General features: G+C 39.3%; 1 protein-coding gene across 1 annotated transcript; it reads right to left on the bottom strand.

The window, feature by feature from the left end:
* Positions 1 to 14,490, bottom strand: CNIH4 (cornichon family AMPA receptor auxiliary protein 4). The gene is made up of 5 exons (XM_052653997.1): positions 14,350 to 14,490; positions 10,937 to 11,005; positions 5,942 to 6,054; positions 3,525 to 3,665; positions 1 to 198 (listed from the first exon to the last, which is right to left on the bottom strand). The coding sequence occupies exons 1-5, from the start codon at positions 14,416 to 14,418 to the stop codon at positions 171 to 173; spliced, it is 420 nt and encodes a 139-aa protein (XP_052509957.1). The 5' UTR covers positions 14,419 to 14,490; the 3' UTR covers positions 1 to 170.
* Between the last annotated feature and the right edge of the window lie 1,875 nt (positions 14,491 to 16,365).

Here is a 16,365-nt window from a genome sequence, read left to right as displayed (position 1 = left end):
TTCATGTTTTTTAAATACTTTATATGGTAAAAATACAGCAAAAATATTTTTTGTTCAAAGAGGAAAAAATATACTGCTATGGTCACGGTTCTAAGGATGATTTAAGTAGTCTCTGGCTCCTCAACTGTGCACTGTAGTGTAGGCTGACTTCAACCACGGCTGCTCCAGCTTCAGTCATTTATCAAAGCTAAAATCATACTGTGGAGAGAAGAAATTCATGTTACTAATGTGTCCTTAGGAATGTTTCTACAGAGTCTATTCTGTACAGACCTGCATCCCTAAGGCTCACCAGGTGACACTCATTTGGGCATAAAGCAATACCTAAAGGGAAGAAGATCTATACTGGGGCACCAAGAGGCTCTTATGTTTCAAGAAAGAAGGAAGGAAGCAAAGAAAGAAACCTGGGGTAGAGGCAAGGGTGGGGAGTATAACCTAAAACCAACGTTGGACTATAGTTGAGGAAAAACAGGCTATATCCAGGGAAGAAACTTTAATTCTCTATGGAGGTCTCTGCACGTGTTGTTCCTACTCCTGGAACCCCTCCTCTCACACCCTACATTCCTCTCAGGCTGCATGACCCCTCGGCTTTGGCAGCTCCTCTGAGAAGCCAGCCTCTCAGCCACAGGCAGTGGCCAGGCCTCCTTCCAGAGCTCCATGGCCTCCCTCCAGAGCTCCTTGGCCCCTGCATGCCTCAGTTCCTGTCCACTTTCATTTTCCAGGTGACACCCACATACTGCCATCAACAGGGTCCCAACTTTGACACAGGGATTCTGTGCTGCTCCTTTGTATCAAATACAGTGTCTGACATGTGGTGATCACTCAATAAATACGCCATTAAAACCATCACATTTAACAAGAGTAAGAAGACTATCATTTTTAACAGGAATCAGCCTTGCTCTGAGATCAAATCACTAAAAAACACAGAAATACCCTTGCACTACTGCTAAAAGTGATTAGTTGTCCAAATTTAACAAAACTAAGAGTAAGCACTGCATAGCACAAATTAATGGCAGTAACTAATTGTTTTTAATGTGGTGTTTAGAGTTTACTAGAGGTCAGCAAAAAACAAAGTGCTTTATGTGCATTATCTCATTTAATCCGTGTCATAATCCCATGAGGCAGATACTATTATTATCTCATTTTCAGATAAAGAAACTGAGGCACAGAGAGGGTAAGAAACTTGCCCCGGGTCACACCATGAGGAAGTAGTAGCTTCCACCAGATTAGTACCCAACAAACTCCAAAGGCATAGATTCCACCAATCTCTAAAGAAGTTGGGCATTTTTTCCCTTTAATTCTATTTAACAAACCCCAAGTGTCTACAAGGTGCCGTGGTGCAACACACCATGCAAGTAGTGGCAGGTGGTCTAGAAGGAGCAGCATAAACCCCGACATCAGAAAGTGGTGATTCAGAGTTACAAACACTTCTTAAAGACGACAACCAAAAGCTAAGAAAAAGTGTTACAAGGACATCTTCTGAGATTACTCTTCCATCCTGAATCCCTGGGCTACAGGGAAATGCCAAGGAATAAGGTAACAGCACCATGGCTAAAAACGGTAAGCTAAGAAGGGAAGGGGAAAGAAAGAAAAAGGATGCATTCAGTGAGGAATGCAGCTCCTCAGTCAAACCAGTTTTATAGGTTGCCTATCTTTTATTTGGGCTTCCCTGGTGGCTCAGAGGATAAAGCGTCTGCCTGCAATGCAGGAGACCCGGGTTCGATCCCTGGGTTGGGAAGATCCCCTGGAGAAGGAAATGGCAACCCACTCCAGTATTCTTGCCTGGAGAATTCCATGGACAGGGGAGCTTGGCGGGCTACAGTCCACGGGGTCGCAAAGAGTAGGACACAACTGAGCTACTTTACTTACTATCTTTTATTTCATTGTAAAGGACCCTTCCTTAAACCTGCCCTCAACTGCTTTCTGATTCTTCCAATCCCCAGTCTTCAGTCCCTCTTCCCATCTCTTTAAATTCAATAGCTAAGAACTAAGAAAGTCTTGTCAATTTTAAAATCCTAAGACTTTTCTACTAAGCAAGATACTGTTCCCTAATCCTATGTTTACACCCTGAAGTGTAACTACACTGGCTTTGCCCCTAGATGTCTCCAGAAGCGTGTGTTATCAAGACTCAGCAGGCATCCACTCTAGTTTACTCTCCAAAAGTATAAAACCTGGAGGGGAGAGGAGGATGAAGAAAGGATAACCACCTTGCTTTTTGCCTCTGACAAAAACAAGGGAACGTATATGATGGTAATGATACCTTCATATGGTTTGACTTTAAAAGTAATAAAAATGAGAATAGGTGTATCATTGTATTCTTAATATTAAACTTCTTTGCTTTTTATTCTTTATGCTAGGATCTTTGCATCTTTAATGCTAGGATTAAAAATTAAACACATTAGCAAGAAGATAGAGTATGAGAACCAGAAACTGATACTACTGTGCTTTTTTGGTCCTATTTTTTAAAATATAGGAAAGCAAATAAATAGTAAAAAGGAAACCATCTAAACTCTAATTTCAACCTAATTTATGCTAGTGGGTGGAATCAGCACAGCAAAAGAATTTTAGGAAGCCTGCTTTTTCAGGCAGAGGCTAAAATGGCTCTGACTTCTAAGCTATTTCAGAAAAAAATAGCAATTTTTAGAAATTCTTCTCTATGTACAATTTCTAATTATTAGGGCTGTTTTGAGTGACAGCAGTTTAATTCAGTACAAGTTTTTTCCTACTAGTCTTATGCCCATGTGAAAATTAAAATTTACCTCAGGAAAACAAATATGATATAATTACGCTTGGATACAAAAGTTAAGCCTTGACTTCTAGCCTTTTAAAGGCTTAATCAAATCATACACACACATGACAATTTTTTTCTATTCTTTGGTCTATCGTATGGCTCTATAATGAGTAAGGAAAGAAGTGGCACATTATCTCTAAAACTTCAGGTAATAAATTTAATTTTAAAGCAGGATAGCGTAAGGCTTGCAGCGTCTGACAGCTAATCCTTCATATTAATCCTTACTTCCAATCTAACTGGAAGACTGATGCAATCTTACCAGAACAGACCACTTGCATCTTGGAGAGAAGGCCATCACACCTAAATTCCCTAACACCAAGAAAGAGCAGCCCAGGATGGATAAAAGCTGTTGAGAACTGCCGTCAGTGGTCTGACTCCCAGAAGACCCAAGAGGGGGAAAGTCTCTGGGAGGACATCTAGAAATGCTTAAAACAGGCAGTAAGACCTCATAACTGGACACTAGGGCAGGGAAAGAAGAGCAAAGACAGTTTTAAGTGTGTGGACAGCCTCCACAGCTGAGGAGTAACTAATAACATGGAGTAAGTCTACTGCAGGTCAGACAGAATGCTGATTCAATGACATGACATTAAAAAAAAAACTATGTAAGTCATAAGACATTCACAAAACTCCCATAAGTTCTACAATGTCCAAATAAAATCTCACAGAATAGTAATATCTCACCCATCAAAAGCAGGCATGGCAGCCGGGGAAATGCCCAAGAGGACTGTAAACTCACCTGTAGAGATACATGAAGAAACAGAGCAGGTGGAAACCAAGTTTGATCATGGCTTCTTTCATGTGTGACTTCAGCTGCCCTCGGTTGTGTATTTCTGTTGGATCAAATACTCCCATGTTACCACTCGGCACCATAATGTACCTGATAAATTAAAGGATGTACATACATTAGAAAGAAAATCAAACCATCAGCATAAACATTGAAAAATAAGTAACCAGTAATAATCAAACTTTAAAAAGGAATCAGTCATAGTTATATTCAGACCATATATTGACAGGGTATTATAATGATATCACCACAGGTCATGACTTAAGTTTTTCTCTGAAAAATACAATACTATTAATTTCTGGTATAATTTCTGCCCTCTGAAACAAATCCACTAATATTCTAGAGAAGGATATTTTATGTACTGCTGAGTCACTTCAGTCATGTCTGACTCTGTGCGACCCCTGAGACAGCAGCCCATCAGGCTCCCCCATCCCTGGGATTCTCCAGGCCAGAATACTGGAGTGGTTGCCATTTCCTTCTCCAATGCACGAAAGTGAAAAGTGAAAGTGAAGTCGCTCAGTCGTGTCCGACTCTTCGTGACCCCATGGACTGCAGCCCACCAGGCTCCTCCGTCCATGGGATTTTCCAGGCAAGAGTACTGGAGTGCGGTGCCACTGCCTTCTCCCATTTTATGTACTAAGACCCTTTTACTCATTTTTTGTAGAAAACTACTGAATCAGTAATATTTATAGCCATCTTCCTTGAGACAAGTGAAAGGAGCCACAAAGACCAAATCAACTTGATCAAGTTCTTAGAAACTTCTTCATCTACAAAGTTCTAAATTAATTAATGCAATTCCCTTCACCTTCACAATGTGTTTGTAAGAAGAGTAGTGTCAAACATTATTCCCATTTCACAGATGACACTGAAAAGAGAGATTCTACATCCAGAATGCATCCTAAGCTGCTTCAGTCATGACCGACTCTTTGCGACCCTATGGACTAGCCCATCAGGCTCCTCTATCCATGGGATTCTCCAGGTAAGAATGCTACAGTGGGTTGCCATTTCCTACTCCAGGGAATTTTTCTGACCCAGGGATAGAACCCACATTTCTTACATCTTCTGCACAGGCAGATTCTTTACCACTAGTGCTACCTGGGAAACCCAGAATACAACACTCATATGTGATGCTCCTGCTGATCAACAGATGTGTCTCAATCTGCATGGTAAATAAACAGTACTTACCTTAAAAGACCAATTTTAAGAAGACAGAAATGATTTAGAATAAATGCTACTGTGGTAAAATAAAACTCTTCTTCAATGAAGACTATAAATGGATAGTTCAGACACAAATGCAGTGCCTAACTTTACATGACTCTTAAAAATTTTATTTAGATTTAATTTAATTTACATCTAAATATTAAATTATACTGTTTTGACAGATAAGAACTGTACTTTTTATAGTGATGGAGGTATGACCGCGCTGCGGGGAGGAGAATAGGGCTACAAAGTTGGTGCAGAAGATAAAGGGCATGGAAAGCACACACCTAGTCCCCAAACCAGACTGATTCAATTCAGTGTTCCCACAGACTCAGACTCAAACGTAAAGCATCTTGAAGACACTGCATTTAACATACTGTGACGTCTATGGGGCTCCTGATAACATGTAACATTTCATATTTATGGAATACCACTGTGTACACAGTATTACAAATGATAATCTTCCTCAATGATTCCTTTCACAAGTAAGAAAACGGGGTAACTCTGAGAGCATCGGTGAGTTTAAGCACCTGAGCTTGGGCATTCACACTGTACCGTCTGCACGACATGCACGTCCTAGCCCAGCACTGTTCATGACCTCTTCCTTCTCTCGTGTCCAAGCTTCTTCTAGTCCAACCTTGGGTTTCTCACCATTAGGTTTCTCAGTTATGGCTTCTGAGAAATGCAATGGCTCTCTGAGGTCCACAAATCTTAAATTCTCCCTCAAATCCTAGTAGCCCACATGAATATCTGGATAACATTTTTACATTATCTAACATGCAAGATTTAAAATGAAATTTTCTTCAGAGCATTTCATGTACTATAATTAAAAACTGCAGATATAAATAATAAAGACCTTATGTTATATTCTCAGGTTTTTGATTATTCATAAAGAGAAAAGGTAGATAAGGAAAAAACAACTCATTGTCTTTAGACAGTGCAACATTAAATATTTTTTTAACTTACACATGTAAATTTGTGTTTTTACTACAAGACTGAGCCATGCAAATTGCTACTTGCCCAATATACCAAAGTGAATAAAAATGTGTGCTGATTTAATGATGCATTCTGCTATCATTTATGACTAGCATATGTTTTACTGGAGGAAAAAAAGCTGTCAAATCTTAAATTTTTTTCTCTAAACAAAACAATAAACAGAAAGTACTCACCGATATATATTCCAGGTGGCAACAGGCAAGTTGAGAAGGAAGATGAACCAGTGCAATGAAATGAGCATTAGTACAGTGACGAGAGTATGGCCAACCAATTCTGGAACTACCCACTGCAAGGGAAGAACACAGTTATCACATCTCATGCTGTGTTCTTCCTAAATAATGTACATGTTACTTGAAGCTAAATCAAAGGAGTACAGAAATCTTCCAAGCTAGTATTTCAAGATTATTTTTAGACTCAGATGTCCCATATTTGCATACTGCTATCACTGCTTAACCCCCTGCAAATGTATCAGGACACAGCTGAAAAATAATTAAAGTTTAATTACATTTTATCCTAAGCATAGGTTCAGATTCATTCACTAAGCAGGTATGAATGACAACTAGAGAAAAAACAGAATATTATTTACTCTCTATTCCAATATCTGTGCTAAAATCTCTTACTCTAATTTGGGATGGTTTATATCCGCATTCATGCTGCCTTCAAGTCAGAATATCTATCCATACATTTCCAAGCTCCAGAACCCTGGGGAAAATAATCTCACATTTACGAAAAAAAAAAAAAAGGTACTTTAACAGCTTACAATATCAGCTCAAAGTTGAACAAATATGATAAAGGACCAGGATAAAAAAATCCCAGACTACTGCTTTTATAGCACCCAATGCCCTTATCTATGCTCTTTATTGTGTAATATTCTAGTTTTCATGTATCAAGAGCTACTGTGGTAGGCTCTCAATGCGCCAATAGTCTTCCTCTCCTACGAGCAGAAAATGGTTTGTTTTTTTTTAAGACTTCTTTTAATGGAAGTTAACACCTAGTATTTATGGAGCCAGAAACTGGCACTCCCAACTTGCAGAAAGGAGGAAAATAAAACTCAAGAGAGATTAAGTAACTTGCCCAAGGTCACACGACTACATAGTGTCCGGGCAATCAATATAACAGAAGCTCAGACTCACTGGCCCCAGGTCTCCTGCATTTAGATTTTAGATACATTTGGGGGTGGGGGTTGGGGGCCCACTGCTGGGAGGCTTGTGGAATCTTAGTTGTGCAACCAGGGATTAAACTCTCACCTTCGCAGTGAAAAGTGCAGAGTCCTAACCACTGGACCACCAGGAAATTTATTCCCTCAGTTTTTCTTGGCTACTTTTTTTTTTTTAATAAACAAAGAAGAAGGGATTTTCTGAGCCTTAAACCTAATTTGCAATCAACAAGGACATTTTTAATATGTAAATTATTTTTAAAGTGTAACCAATTTAACATAATGCTATAATGGCAACCAACTCCAGTGTTCTTGCCTGGAGAATTCCATGGACGGAAGAGCCGGGAGAACTACAGTCCATGGGTCTCAAAGAGTGGAACACAACTGAGCTACTAACACATACACACAGTATGTGTAACCTGCAGAGTCAAATAAACCTGGAGTAAAACCCATGCTCTATCCTATTTATTAGCTGTGCAATTTTAGGAAGTTACCTACCCTCTCTAAATCATGATTTCCTCATCTGTAAAATGGAGATAATAATACTTACACCTCAAGAGATTGTTATTGAGAATTAGAGCAAATAACATACATAAGCCACATGCAAAGCAAACACTCAATAAATGTTAGCTGATGTTACTGCTACTACTCCCCTCCATGTTATCAGACCCACGTAGCAGTAGCTTTCAAACTGAACTTCTTACTATGGGCTGCACTTTGTTTTACATAAACACAAACCTAAAACAAAAGTTTCAGGAAGTGACACGTGACCTTATTATACTTGTATATTGGTTTACAGACTTTCAACCAAGGCCTCTGTTCTCTTCCCTCATTAACAATGTGTTCTCTACCTCACTTGTTCTCAGATTGCTAGCTCAAGACTTGTTATCACCCAGGCAAGAGTTTGGAGGATCCTTCTCTGGAGTGCCTTAATGGCACAAGAAAAAACACCTACAAAAACTGCCATTTCAGGTACCTCCAAAAAAGGCAGAAACCAATCACCCTCAGTGAAGTCCACCTATCAGTCAATAGCCTGGACCACCCAAAGAGCTTCCAATGAGTATTTTTCAGTGTTTTACCATAAAGTATGACCAGACAGCAAGAAATCAGAAATTGAGGAAAGCCCTCAGTACGAAATAAGGGGGAAAGAGAAAGGAACTTGGAAAAAACAGATATAATGTAGGAAGTAGAAGGGAATTTCAAAAACTACTATAATCAATATCCCAGAGAGATAAAGAGTCAAGTATGAACCAAGAGAACAAAAAGCTCTTAGAAATTAAAAGTTCAACATAAACTATAAACAAACTAGAAAATTCAGAAGATAAAACAGCAAATCTTACAAGAAAGTAGAAAAAAAAAAACTAAAGGGACAAGAATAAGAAAAAAGAATTGGCAGATCAACCCAGTAGATAAACATCAAGCAAATCCAAGTTGCTGAAAGAGAAGAGAGAAAACTGAGGGGGAAGACATCATCAGAGAAAGAAGAAAATTTGCCAGACTGAAGGAACCTCTCAGAAGCCTGCAAAATTCCGAAACACTGAGGATTACCATAAATAAATAACACCAAGGATAGAGAAAAGATTCCAAAGCTTCTGGAAAGGGTGGAGGTGGGGGTGGGGGGAAAGGGGAGAGAGAGATCCCATCTAAAGGACAAGAAATCAAAATGTACCAGATTTCCCAACTTCATCAACACTGGAAGTTAAAAGACATTGATCAAGCAAACTCGGAAAAAAAAGAAGTCTTTTCTAACCTAGAATTCTATACTCAGAGAAACTGTCAATCAAAGGAAAGGATTAGACATTTTCAAACATGCAAGGTCTCAAATTCCCATGTCCCGAATCTCAAGAAGCTACTCCAGCAAAATGAGGTAGTAAGCCAAGAGAAAAGAAGACATGATTTCCAAGAATCAGGAGATCCAACCAGGAGTCCCAAGATGGAAGCTGTGAAAAGGTCTAAGAGCAACCGCTCCAGACTATAGCAAGAGGATGGAGGTCTTGAGGAGACATATCACCTGGAAAAAAACAACTGATAGATTATTTTCTGTTTGAGCCATGTAGGAAATAATACTGAAAGACTTTAAAGATGTTATCTGAAAAGACAAGCTATCCAAAAAAAAATAGAAAAACATGATCACTGTCTGCCATATGGCTCAGCAATAAAAAACATTATAATAGTACATCATGATATAAACATTAAATATGAACTTACCTGCAAACAAAAATAGAAAAACAGGAGTGACGTTTAGAAGTTGGTACCTAAGAACAAAATCTACCATACTGACTCAGAAGTCAACAGATAATGTGTAAAACTGATAAATAAAAAGTAGTGGGAGTTCCCTGGCAGCCTAGTGGTTAGGATTCTAGGCTTTCACTGCCTGGGTTCAATTCCTGGTAGGGGAACTGAGATCCTGCAACCCATGCAGTAGAGTAAAAAAAAAAAAAAGAAAAGAAAGAAAGAAAGAGAAATAGCATTGTAAGCACATAGAGAAATATGGATGTAAGTATCAGAAAAAAATTAACAGTTCAAGGGTTGAAATCAGTGACCCCTCAGAAGCAAGACAGATATGATTTTAAAGGGTCAGGAAGGGTCTGCTGTTTTCACTGTGAGCTTTCCAATACTCTAACTTTAGTTGTGTGCAAGTATAACTTTCACAAAAACAAACATTAAAAAAAAAAACTACTTAACTTCAAATTGAAGGAGTTACTTTCTCAATAGAAGAACCCAGGTAATCTTTTCTTTGTATTTAAATTTTTATTTTTGTAAAAGAAAGCCCACAAAATATCCACCAAAAACACTGAGTAAGCAAGAAATATGAAACACACATACACATATACATATATGAGATGGATTTATCTCTCAGTAAAAAATTCTTCTTCTAAAGATGAGAAGGCCTATTCAACCGTACTTCAGTTTTTTAAAAAGGGGGAAGACCCTGCCTGGCACACTGGAGGACTTTAATTTTTTTAATTAATTAATTTAAATTTAAATTCTAAAAGAATTAAAAATAAAGATGAGGAGGCCTGAAACTAATGAATGTTATATTTCAATTATATCTTGAGGAAAAGCAAGAACTCTGAAAGCATACCAGATAAACAAAATCTTTTTTTTTTTCTTTAAAATCTTTTATTTAAATCTATCATTGTATTAAAACATGTTCTGGAAAATTGGAAGGAAAAAAGGAAGGGGAGGAGAGGAGAGGAGAGGAGGAAAATAGTTTGCCAGAAATTGTAACTTTTCAAGTATAACTCTATTTCCCTCCTGGGTCAGAGGAACCAAGTAGACTAAAGATGTGAAAAGACCCATGAGAATTTTAGGTCAAGCCAAAACGTGTTTCTCAGTATTGTATTTTTTTTTCAGCATTGTATTTTTCTATATACAATAAAAATATTTTATTGTATATATAAACATTTTATGAAGTTGTTCTTTGGCCGCACTGCACAGCACAGAGTCTTAACCACTGGACCGCCAGGGAAGTTCCCTTTACATGAACTTTTATATCCAAAAAACTTTTGCCTACTCATCTCATAAAATGAATCAGGACCAACTGGTTTCCTCATACTTAGAGAAGCTGGAAAATTCAAAGTTTTATTGCCAATATAAAATTTTGATTATATACTAGAGATAAAACGGTCTGAAAACAAATTAACTAATTCAATTTCTCATCAAGCCACAAAAGAAGGTCATCTTTCATTTAACAAAAGACAGACTGAGCTCTTTCCCCTGAGCAGGAAGGAGGGGGTTTGCACACAGAAGACAAAAACAATTACCTGATAATGAACCTTTACTAGTCTGAGTAATGGACAAAGGGACAAGGAAAAAGAGCGAAGAAACAAAATTTCAAGTTAAGTCTTCTGGTATGCTTTCATGATCTAAAAATATTCCAAAGCACAGGAGCTCCACCAACATCTCAGTGTATACCAAATACACATATGCTGACTATGTATAATAATCTCTAGTACAGAAAATGGAGAACTGTCTTCAAGGCCGAAAAACGAGGAAAGAAATGTCTTACCTTGTTTAATTTTGAACAACATGATCTAGCATTAATGTAATCACATTCTAAATCAGACAATGTAATTATCTGATGATCAAGATAAGGAATTATTAGATTTCTTCAGTTGCAAGGCAGATTTAGATTTGACTTGAAAAGATTTAAGTTCTTTCCTTAAAGCTCATTTATTAGACACCTAAATTTTCTCATTTATGTTCTTTCAACAAGTTATTTTCACAATATAATCCTCTTATTATGTGCAATTCTAATGTGACCCATATCAGAACATTCCACCAGGATTCCTCAAGTGTTGAACAGTGGCTACAAGAAATGGAAAATATGACCCATATAAACAGTTTAAATGTTATAAACCTTAATTCCCAATAGTAGAAAAAGTGTTTATTTATGATATATCCATAAAATATCTGAAAACTAAGATATAAAAAAACAGGACACAAAACTATAAACTCAGCATGGTCGTAAGTTAGCAGTGTTTATGCTTTGAAAGTTGGATTACAGATAGTTTGTTTTCCCAATACTTTTCCCTATTACCAAACTTTCCACAGTAAACATATATTACACTGGACTTACAGAAAAAATGGGTCTTAACACAAAATATGAACACACAAATAAAAATCTGAGGGACAGACAGACAAAAAAGGAAAAGTCTCCCACTGAATGTGTGTATTTAAAATGCTCCCACAGCCTCCTCACAATAGTTGGGAGAAAAATGAGAAAGAAATGGCAAAATGTTCAAAATCACTGAAATAATAGTAACATGGGATCTATTACACTACTCTACTTTTATGTTTGAAAGTGTCCAATAAAATAGGTAAAAAGAAATGCTCTCAAGTAAATTCTATACATTTCCATATGGATAGTCTCCCCTATTACCTCAACACAGCTAAAATCAAAATCATCACTTTCTCCCCAAACTGTTCCACCTCCAATTTGTTTTACTTCTCTCAATGACATAAGCATTATTTGTCCAGGCTCAAAATATGGAAAGCTGTTTCTGGATTGTTTCATTATCTCAGATTCAACTGTTACCAGGTTCTGTCAATCATTTCTTTCTTATGCCACTCACATTAATCCCTCCTTTCACCTGCCCACAATTAGCACCCCACTCCAGATCCAAATGAACCCATTCTCCAGTGGTTTCTTACCTTCCAGTCTTTCCTGTTTCCAACCTACTCTGCAGACTTATCTTCATGACACACCACTTTGTTTATGTCAAAAATTGTCAATGGCTCACTATTGCCTAGAGGATAAAAGTGAAAGCCCTTCTCCTTAAACCCTCCAAAACTGAATCTAATCTAGCCTTTCCAAACCTGACCTTCGGCTGCCACCAAAAATCAACCTTTTGCTCCAGATGGCCTATTCCTCCATCACCCAGAAATGCCATGAACACATCTGTCTCTACACCTTTACTCTCGACTGTCTAATTCTGAATATCCACCCCTTTCCTTCTCTGCATGTTTTCTTCTAGGTTCAAAGTCCAGGAAAACTCTTATTCCTGCAAAATGTATACTCTGGTGATTTTCTACCTCTCGGCTCTAGTATTAAGCTTGTACCACTATTCAAAAATACAATATGCTGAATTTCATCAAAACACATCCTGAATGTACCTTAATGTTTAAGTCTAAAACTCCACCTAATATGTTTCTATATACATAAATTTGTGTATGCCAAGGCTTTTTTTTTTTTTTTTTTTTTGGTTATGCTGCCTGGCTTGCAGAATCAGGGATGGAACCCAGGGCCCCAGCAGTGAGAGCACTAAGTTCTAACCACTGAACTGCCAGGGAATTCCCTAGACAAGGTTATTTTAAAGTATCAAGACTAGTTTTCCAAACTGCAATAAAAGAAATCCAAGTTTCATTCCTCTGAACTTAAGCTCCAGTTTCTTATGCCACGGGAGAGGTAGATCACCAAAAACTTCCTAAGGGATGCTGCACTTTCAAGTTCCCCAAGCCTAATAAAAGTCAGGGTTCTCATCAGAAATCATCAGTGAAAGCAAACACTGCTGTTCAGTGAGGGGTGAGGTGTGAAGATAGAGCAACATTTACTAAGCATTGGCTATGGGGCACGCATTGTGCTGCTAGATGCTGAGCACACCTCTACAGTGCACACACCTATCTATCTAGAAAGTAAACATTTCCCATTTAAAAAAGAACTGAGGCTTAGAGAGGTGAAACAATGTGCATAGCAAATAACTAGCTAAGCAAGGAGTCTTGATTCCAGGTTTTGCCTTATCCCACTTCGACAGGTTGCCAGTCCATAATAAACTATAAAGCCACACTGAAAAATACTCCGTACAACCATCCTAATGCCAGAATGCTCTGGCAAACAAACAGTTTAATTCTGCCAGAAAGAGACGCATATAATCTCCAAGGGGAAAAAATAAAATGGAGAGTTTTTCATGCTTTTCCTTAGTTTACATTTAATTACTTAAAATTTGATTGTGCATTACATCACTGGGTGACAACTAAGACTAGAAGCTTCCTCAAGAGCAAAGTGGTAGCCCCAAACGCCTTCTGGAGTTCAACGACCATTAATGCCTGGAAAATATAGTTTGAATACTGCAGCGCGAACGGCTATACAAAATACGGAAGTTTTAAACATGCACCGACAGAGAAAACCAAAAGTTGAGAAACGACGGAGAATTAAATTACGTGTACAGATACTAAAATTTACAGATATGCAACCAACAAGGGCAACGAAATAATCAGCTGTAGCTGGTTTTTTAAAACAAACCGTTCCCAGCACTCCCTACAAAAGCGCATCGTGAAAGAAAACATTTCACTCGCTTTTGAAATGAGTCAACTTGGGGATGTGAAAGATTCCCTACAAGTTCCAACACCCGCGAGAACAAAGGGGCAGGCAGCGGGGGAGTTGCCCAAAGAATGACAAGAGGCGCCAAATCGTCTCCGCCTGGCTCAGCGCGGGGCCGTCCACGAGAGACCGCCCCCGGGACGTGGGCCCTCGCTCTCCGGACCCCGAGCATCAGGCGAAAGGCCCGGGCCCAGGGCAGCTGCAAGACAAACCGTGATCCTTCTCTCTCGGGGGCTAAAAAAGAAGTAAACCTCGACCCTCTCCCCCGAGGGCCACAAGGAAAAGCCAAGTGCCCGTGCTGGCGCATGGCAGAGCGGGTCCGGGCGTCGCGGGGGGCAGAAGCGGCGGGCAGGCCGGGCCCGGGCGCTGCGAGAGTAAGGCTCGCTCGGACCCCCAGGTGAGGGGCGGAGTTGGGCCACCGGGGCCCTCCTCCAGCCCGGGCTCGCCTCCAGCCGTGCCAGCACCCAGGGTACCCGCGCCCGACGCCGGCCACCTCCCTCGTTCCCTCGACCCTGCCCTGGCCCCCACATGGGCCCAGCCCCGGCCCGGTCCCTCGGACGGAGGGCCCCAGGCCGGCCTCCGCCCGTCTCAGGCAAGGATACGAAGTACACAGAAAGGAAGATGAGCGCGCAACAGTCGAGGAGAGAGAAGATGAACACCACCGCCTCCATCCTCCTTCGCCGCCGCCGCCGCCGCAGCCACCGCTGCAGCGCCGCTTCTTCCGTCAAACCGGTTCAAGTGACCCGACCAGCCCCGCCCCGCCCCGCCTCCTGATAGTCTTTGCCCTGCTTTGTCCGGGCGCGTAGTCCGCTCCGACAGGACTCGGCATGCCGGGAGTTGTAGTCCATTTAAAAAAACTTTAACCTCCCTAAATCTGATGCATGCTGGGAAATGTGGTTCAGTAGTACGAATACCTATCAAAGCGGTGGACCTGGTCTCTGTCCTAAATCTGATTATTTCCAGAGATGTGACAAGCAATTAGTCAACAAGTGTTTACTGATCGCTTGTAATCTTCTGAATATCCAGTAGAACTTCTTTGCCATGTGCTAATTCTTTAGATTCTGCACTGGACCCACCGGACCCCCTCACTTGGGAATGGTAAGAGAATTTCATCTCAAAGTACATGTCTAACCTCAGTACTCCTGGCTTAATGGTTGAGACTTGCCCATACTGATCTCAATTTCTCCGGAGATTTCAGTCTCTTGCTTATTCTTCGTTACAGCCATGTTTCTCTCCACTCTAGATTTCAAGATCTTTGAAAATTGAATATACTGTCTTATCCATTCATTTACCACAGACTTAACCAACTCCATTTCTGTATATGCCAAGAACTTCTGTAATCTACAGAGATACAGAAATGAGTAAGGCAGACAAGATGCTGCCCTTACCAGGTAGGTGTGTGGGAGGAACACACAATAAATAAGCAGCTAAATACAAGAAAGAGATAACTTCAAAGGGTTATAGGATCTAGGAACATACTTTATGAAAGTCATACATTCATTCAACCAGTATTTTATGAGTAGCTAGCATATGCCAATACTGGACCTTAAAGATACAGAATGAATAAAAGAGAAAAATATCCCCTGTATTTTTTTACAGATGTAAAAAATTGTTTACAATTTTTTAAATTATTATTTTAAAATAATGTATAATATTATTTTTATATTTTTAAAATATAAAAACATCCTTTATACTTTAAGTTATATATTTTTTATATAGCTTACTTTACAGTTGGGGAGACAGACACATCCATACATGCACACATACATATATAAGTAAATATCCATGACAAGCAGTTTTCAGATTGGAGACTAACTGGTCAGAGAAGGCCAAGCTGAGGAACTGACGTATAAGTTGAAATCTGAACAATAGCTATGTAAAGATTTGTGGGCAAAGTTTCAGACACTGTGAAGTGAGATCCCAGAGGCCTAATTGCTCATACGAACTTCTTGTGTTTAAAGATCAGGGGGGGAAAGCCAGTGTAGCTGAAGTACAATGAATAAGGGTGAGAAAGTTTTGAGAAAGGATCTCAGAGGTGGGTAGGGCAAGGTCATTTGGGCCTTGTAGACCCCTAGCAAGGAGTTTTTAACTTTTATTCTCTTAAGATGATAAACTGTTGGAGAGTTTTAAGTATAAAAGTAACTTGATCTGGTTTACATTTTTTACTCTGATTTACATTTTTAAAATATCCTTCTTGTTGGTGCACTGAATGTATGAAAAGGTGATGTTTGTCTGCAAGGTAACCACTTAGGAGAGAAGAGGATGAACAGGAAAATTAGTATGAAACCAAAACCAATTGGATTTGCCTGACACAGCCTGGGTTCATAGGATCATAAAGGGTTCATAGGCTAAAGTTAGATGGACTGCTGAAAGATTATTTATAAACCAGCTATCATTACACTCCCACTGCACCTTGAACGTACCTGTATCAGAGCATTTATTACATTAACTGTCTTCCTTACATGCCTCGCCCACCATGCCTTAAATTTACAATGAAAGTAACATATTGTATTAGTTTTTGTACCCCCAGTATCTTCTCTCCTGCAAATAACTGGTGTTTGATAAGTGTTTGCCAAATGAATGACCCATACTGACTATAGGAGAGATATTATTGAAAT

This window comes from Budorcas taxicolor, chromosome 16, assembly GCF_023091745.1.
Source record: "Budorcas taxicolor isolate Tak-1 chromosome 16, Takin1.1, whole genome shotgun sequence".
Classification (NCBI taxonomy): Eukaryota; Metazoa; Chordata; class Mammalia; order Artiodactyla; family Bovidae; genus Budorcas; species Budorcas taxicolor.
This window is presented reverse-complemented; position numbering and strand designations above follow the sequence as displayed.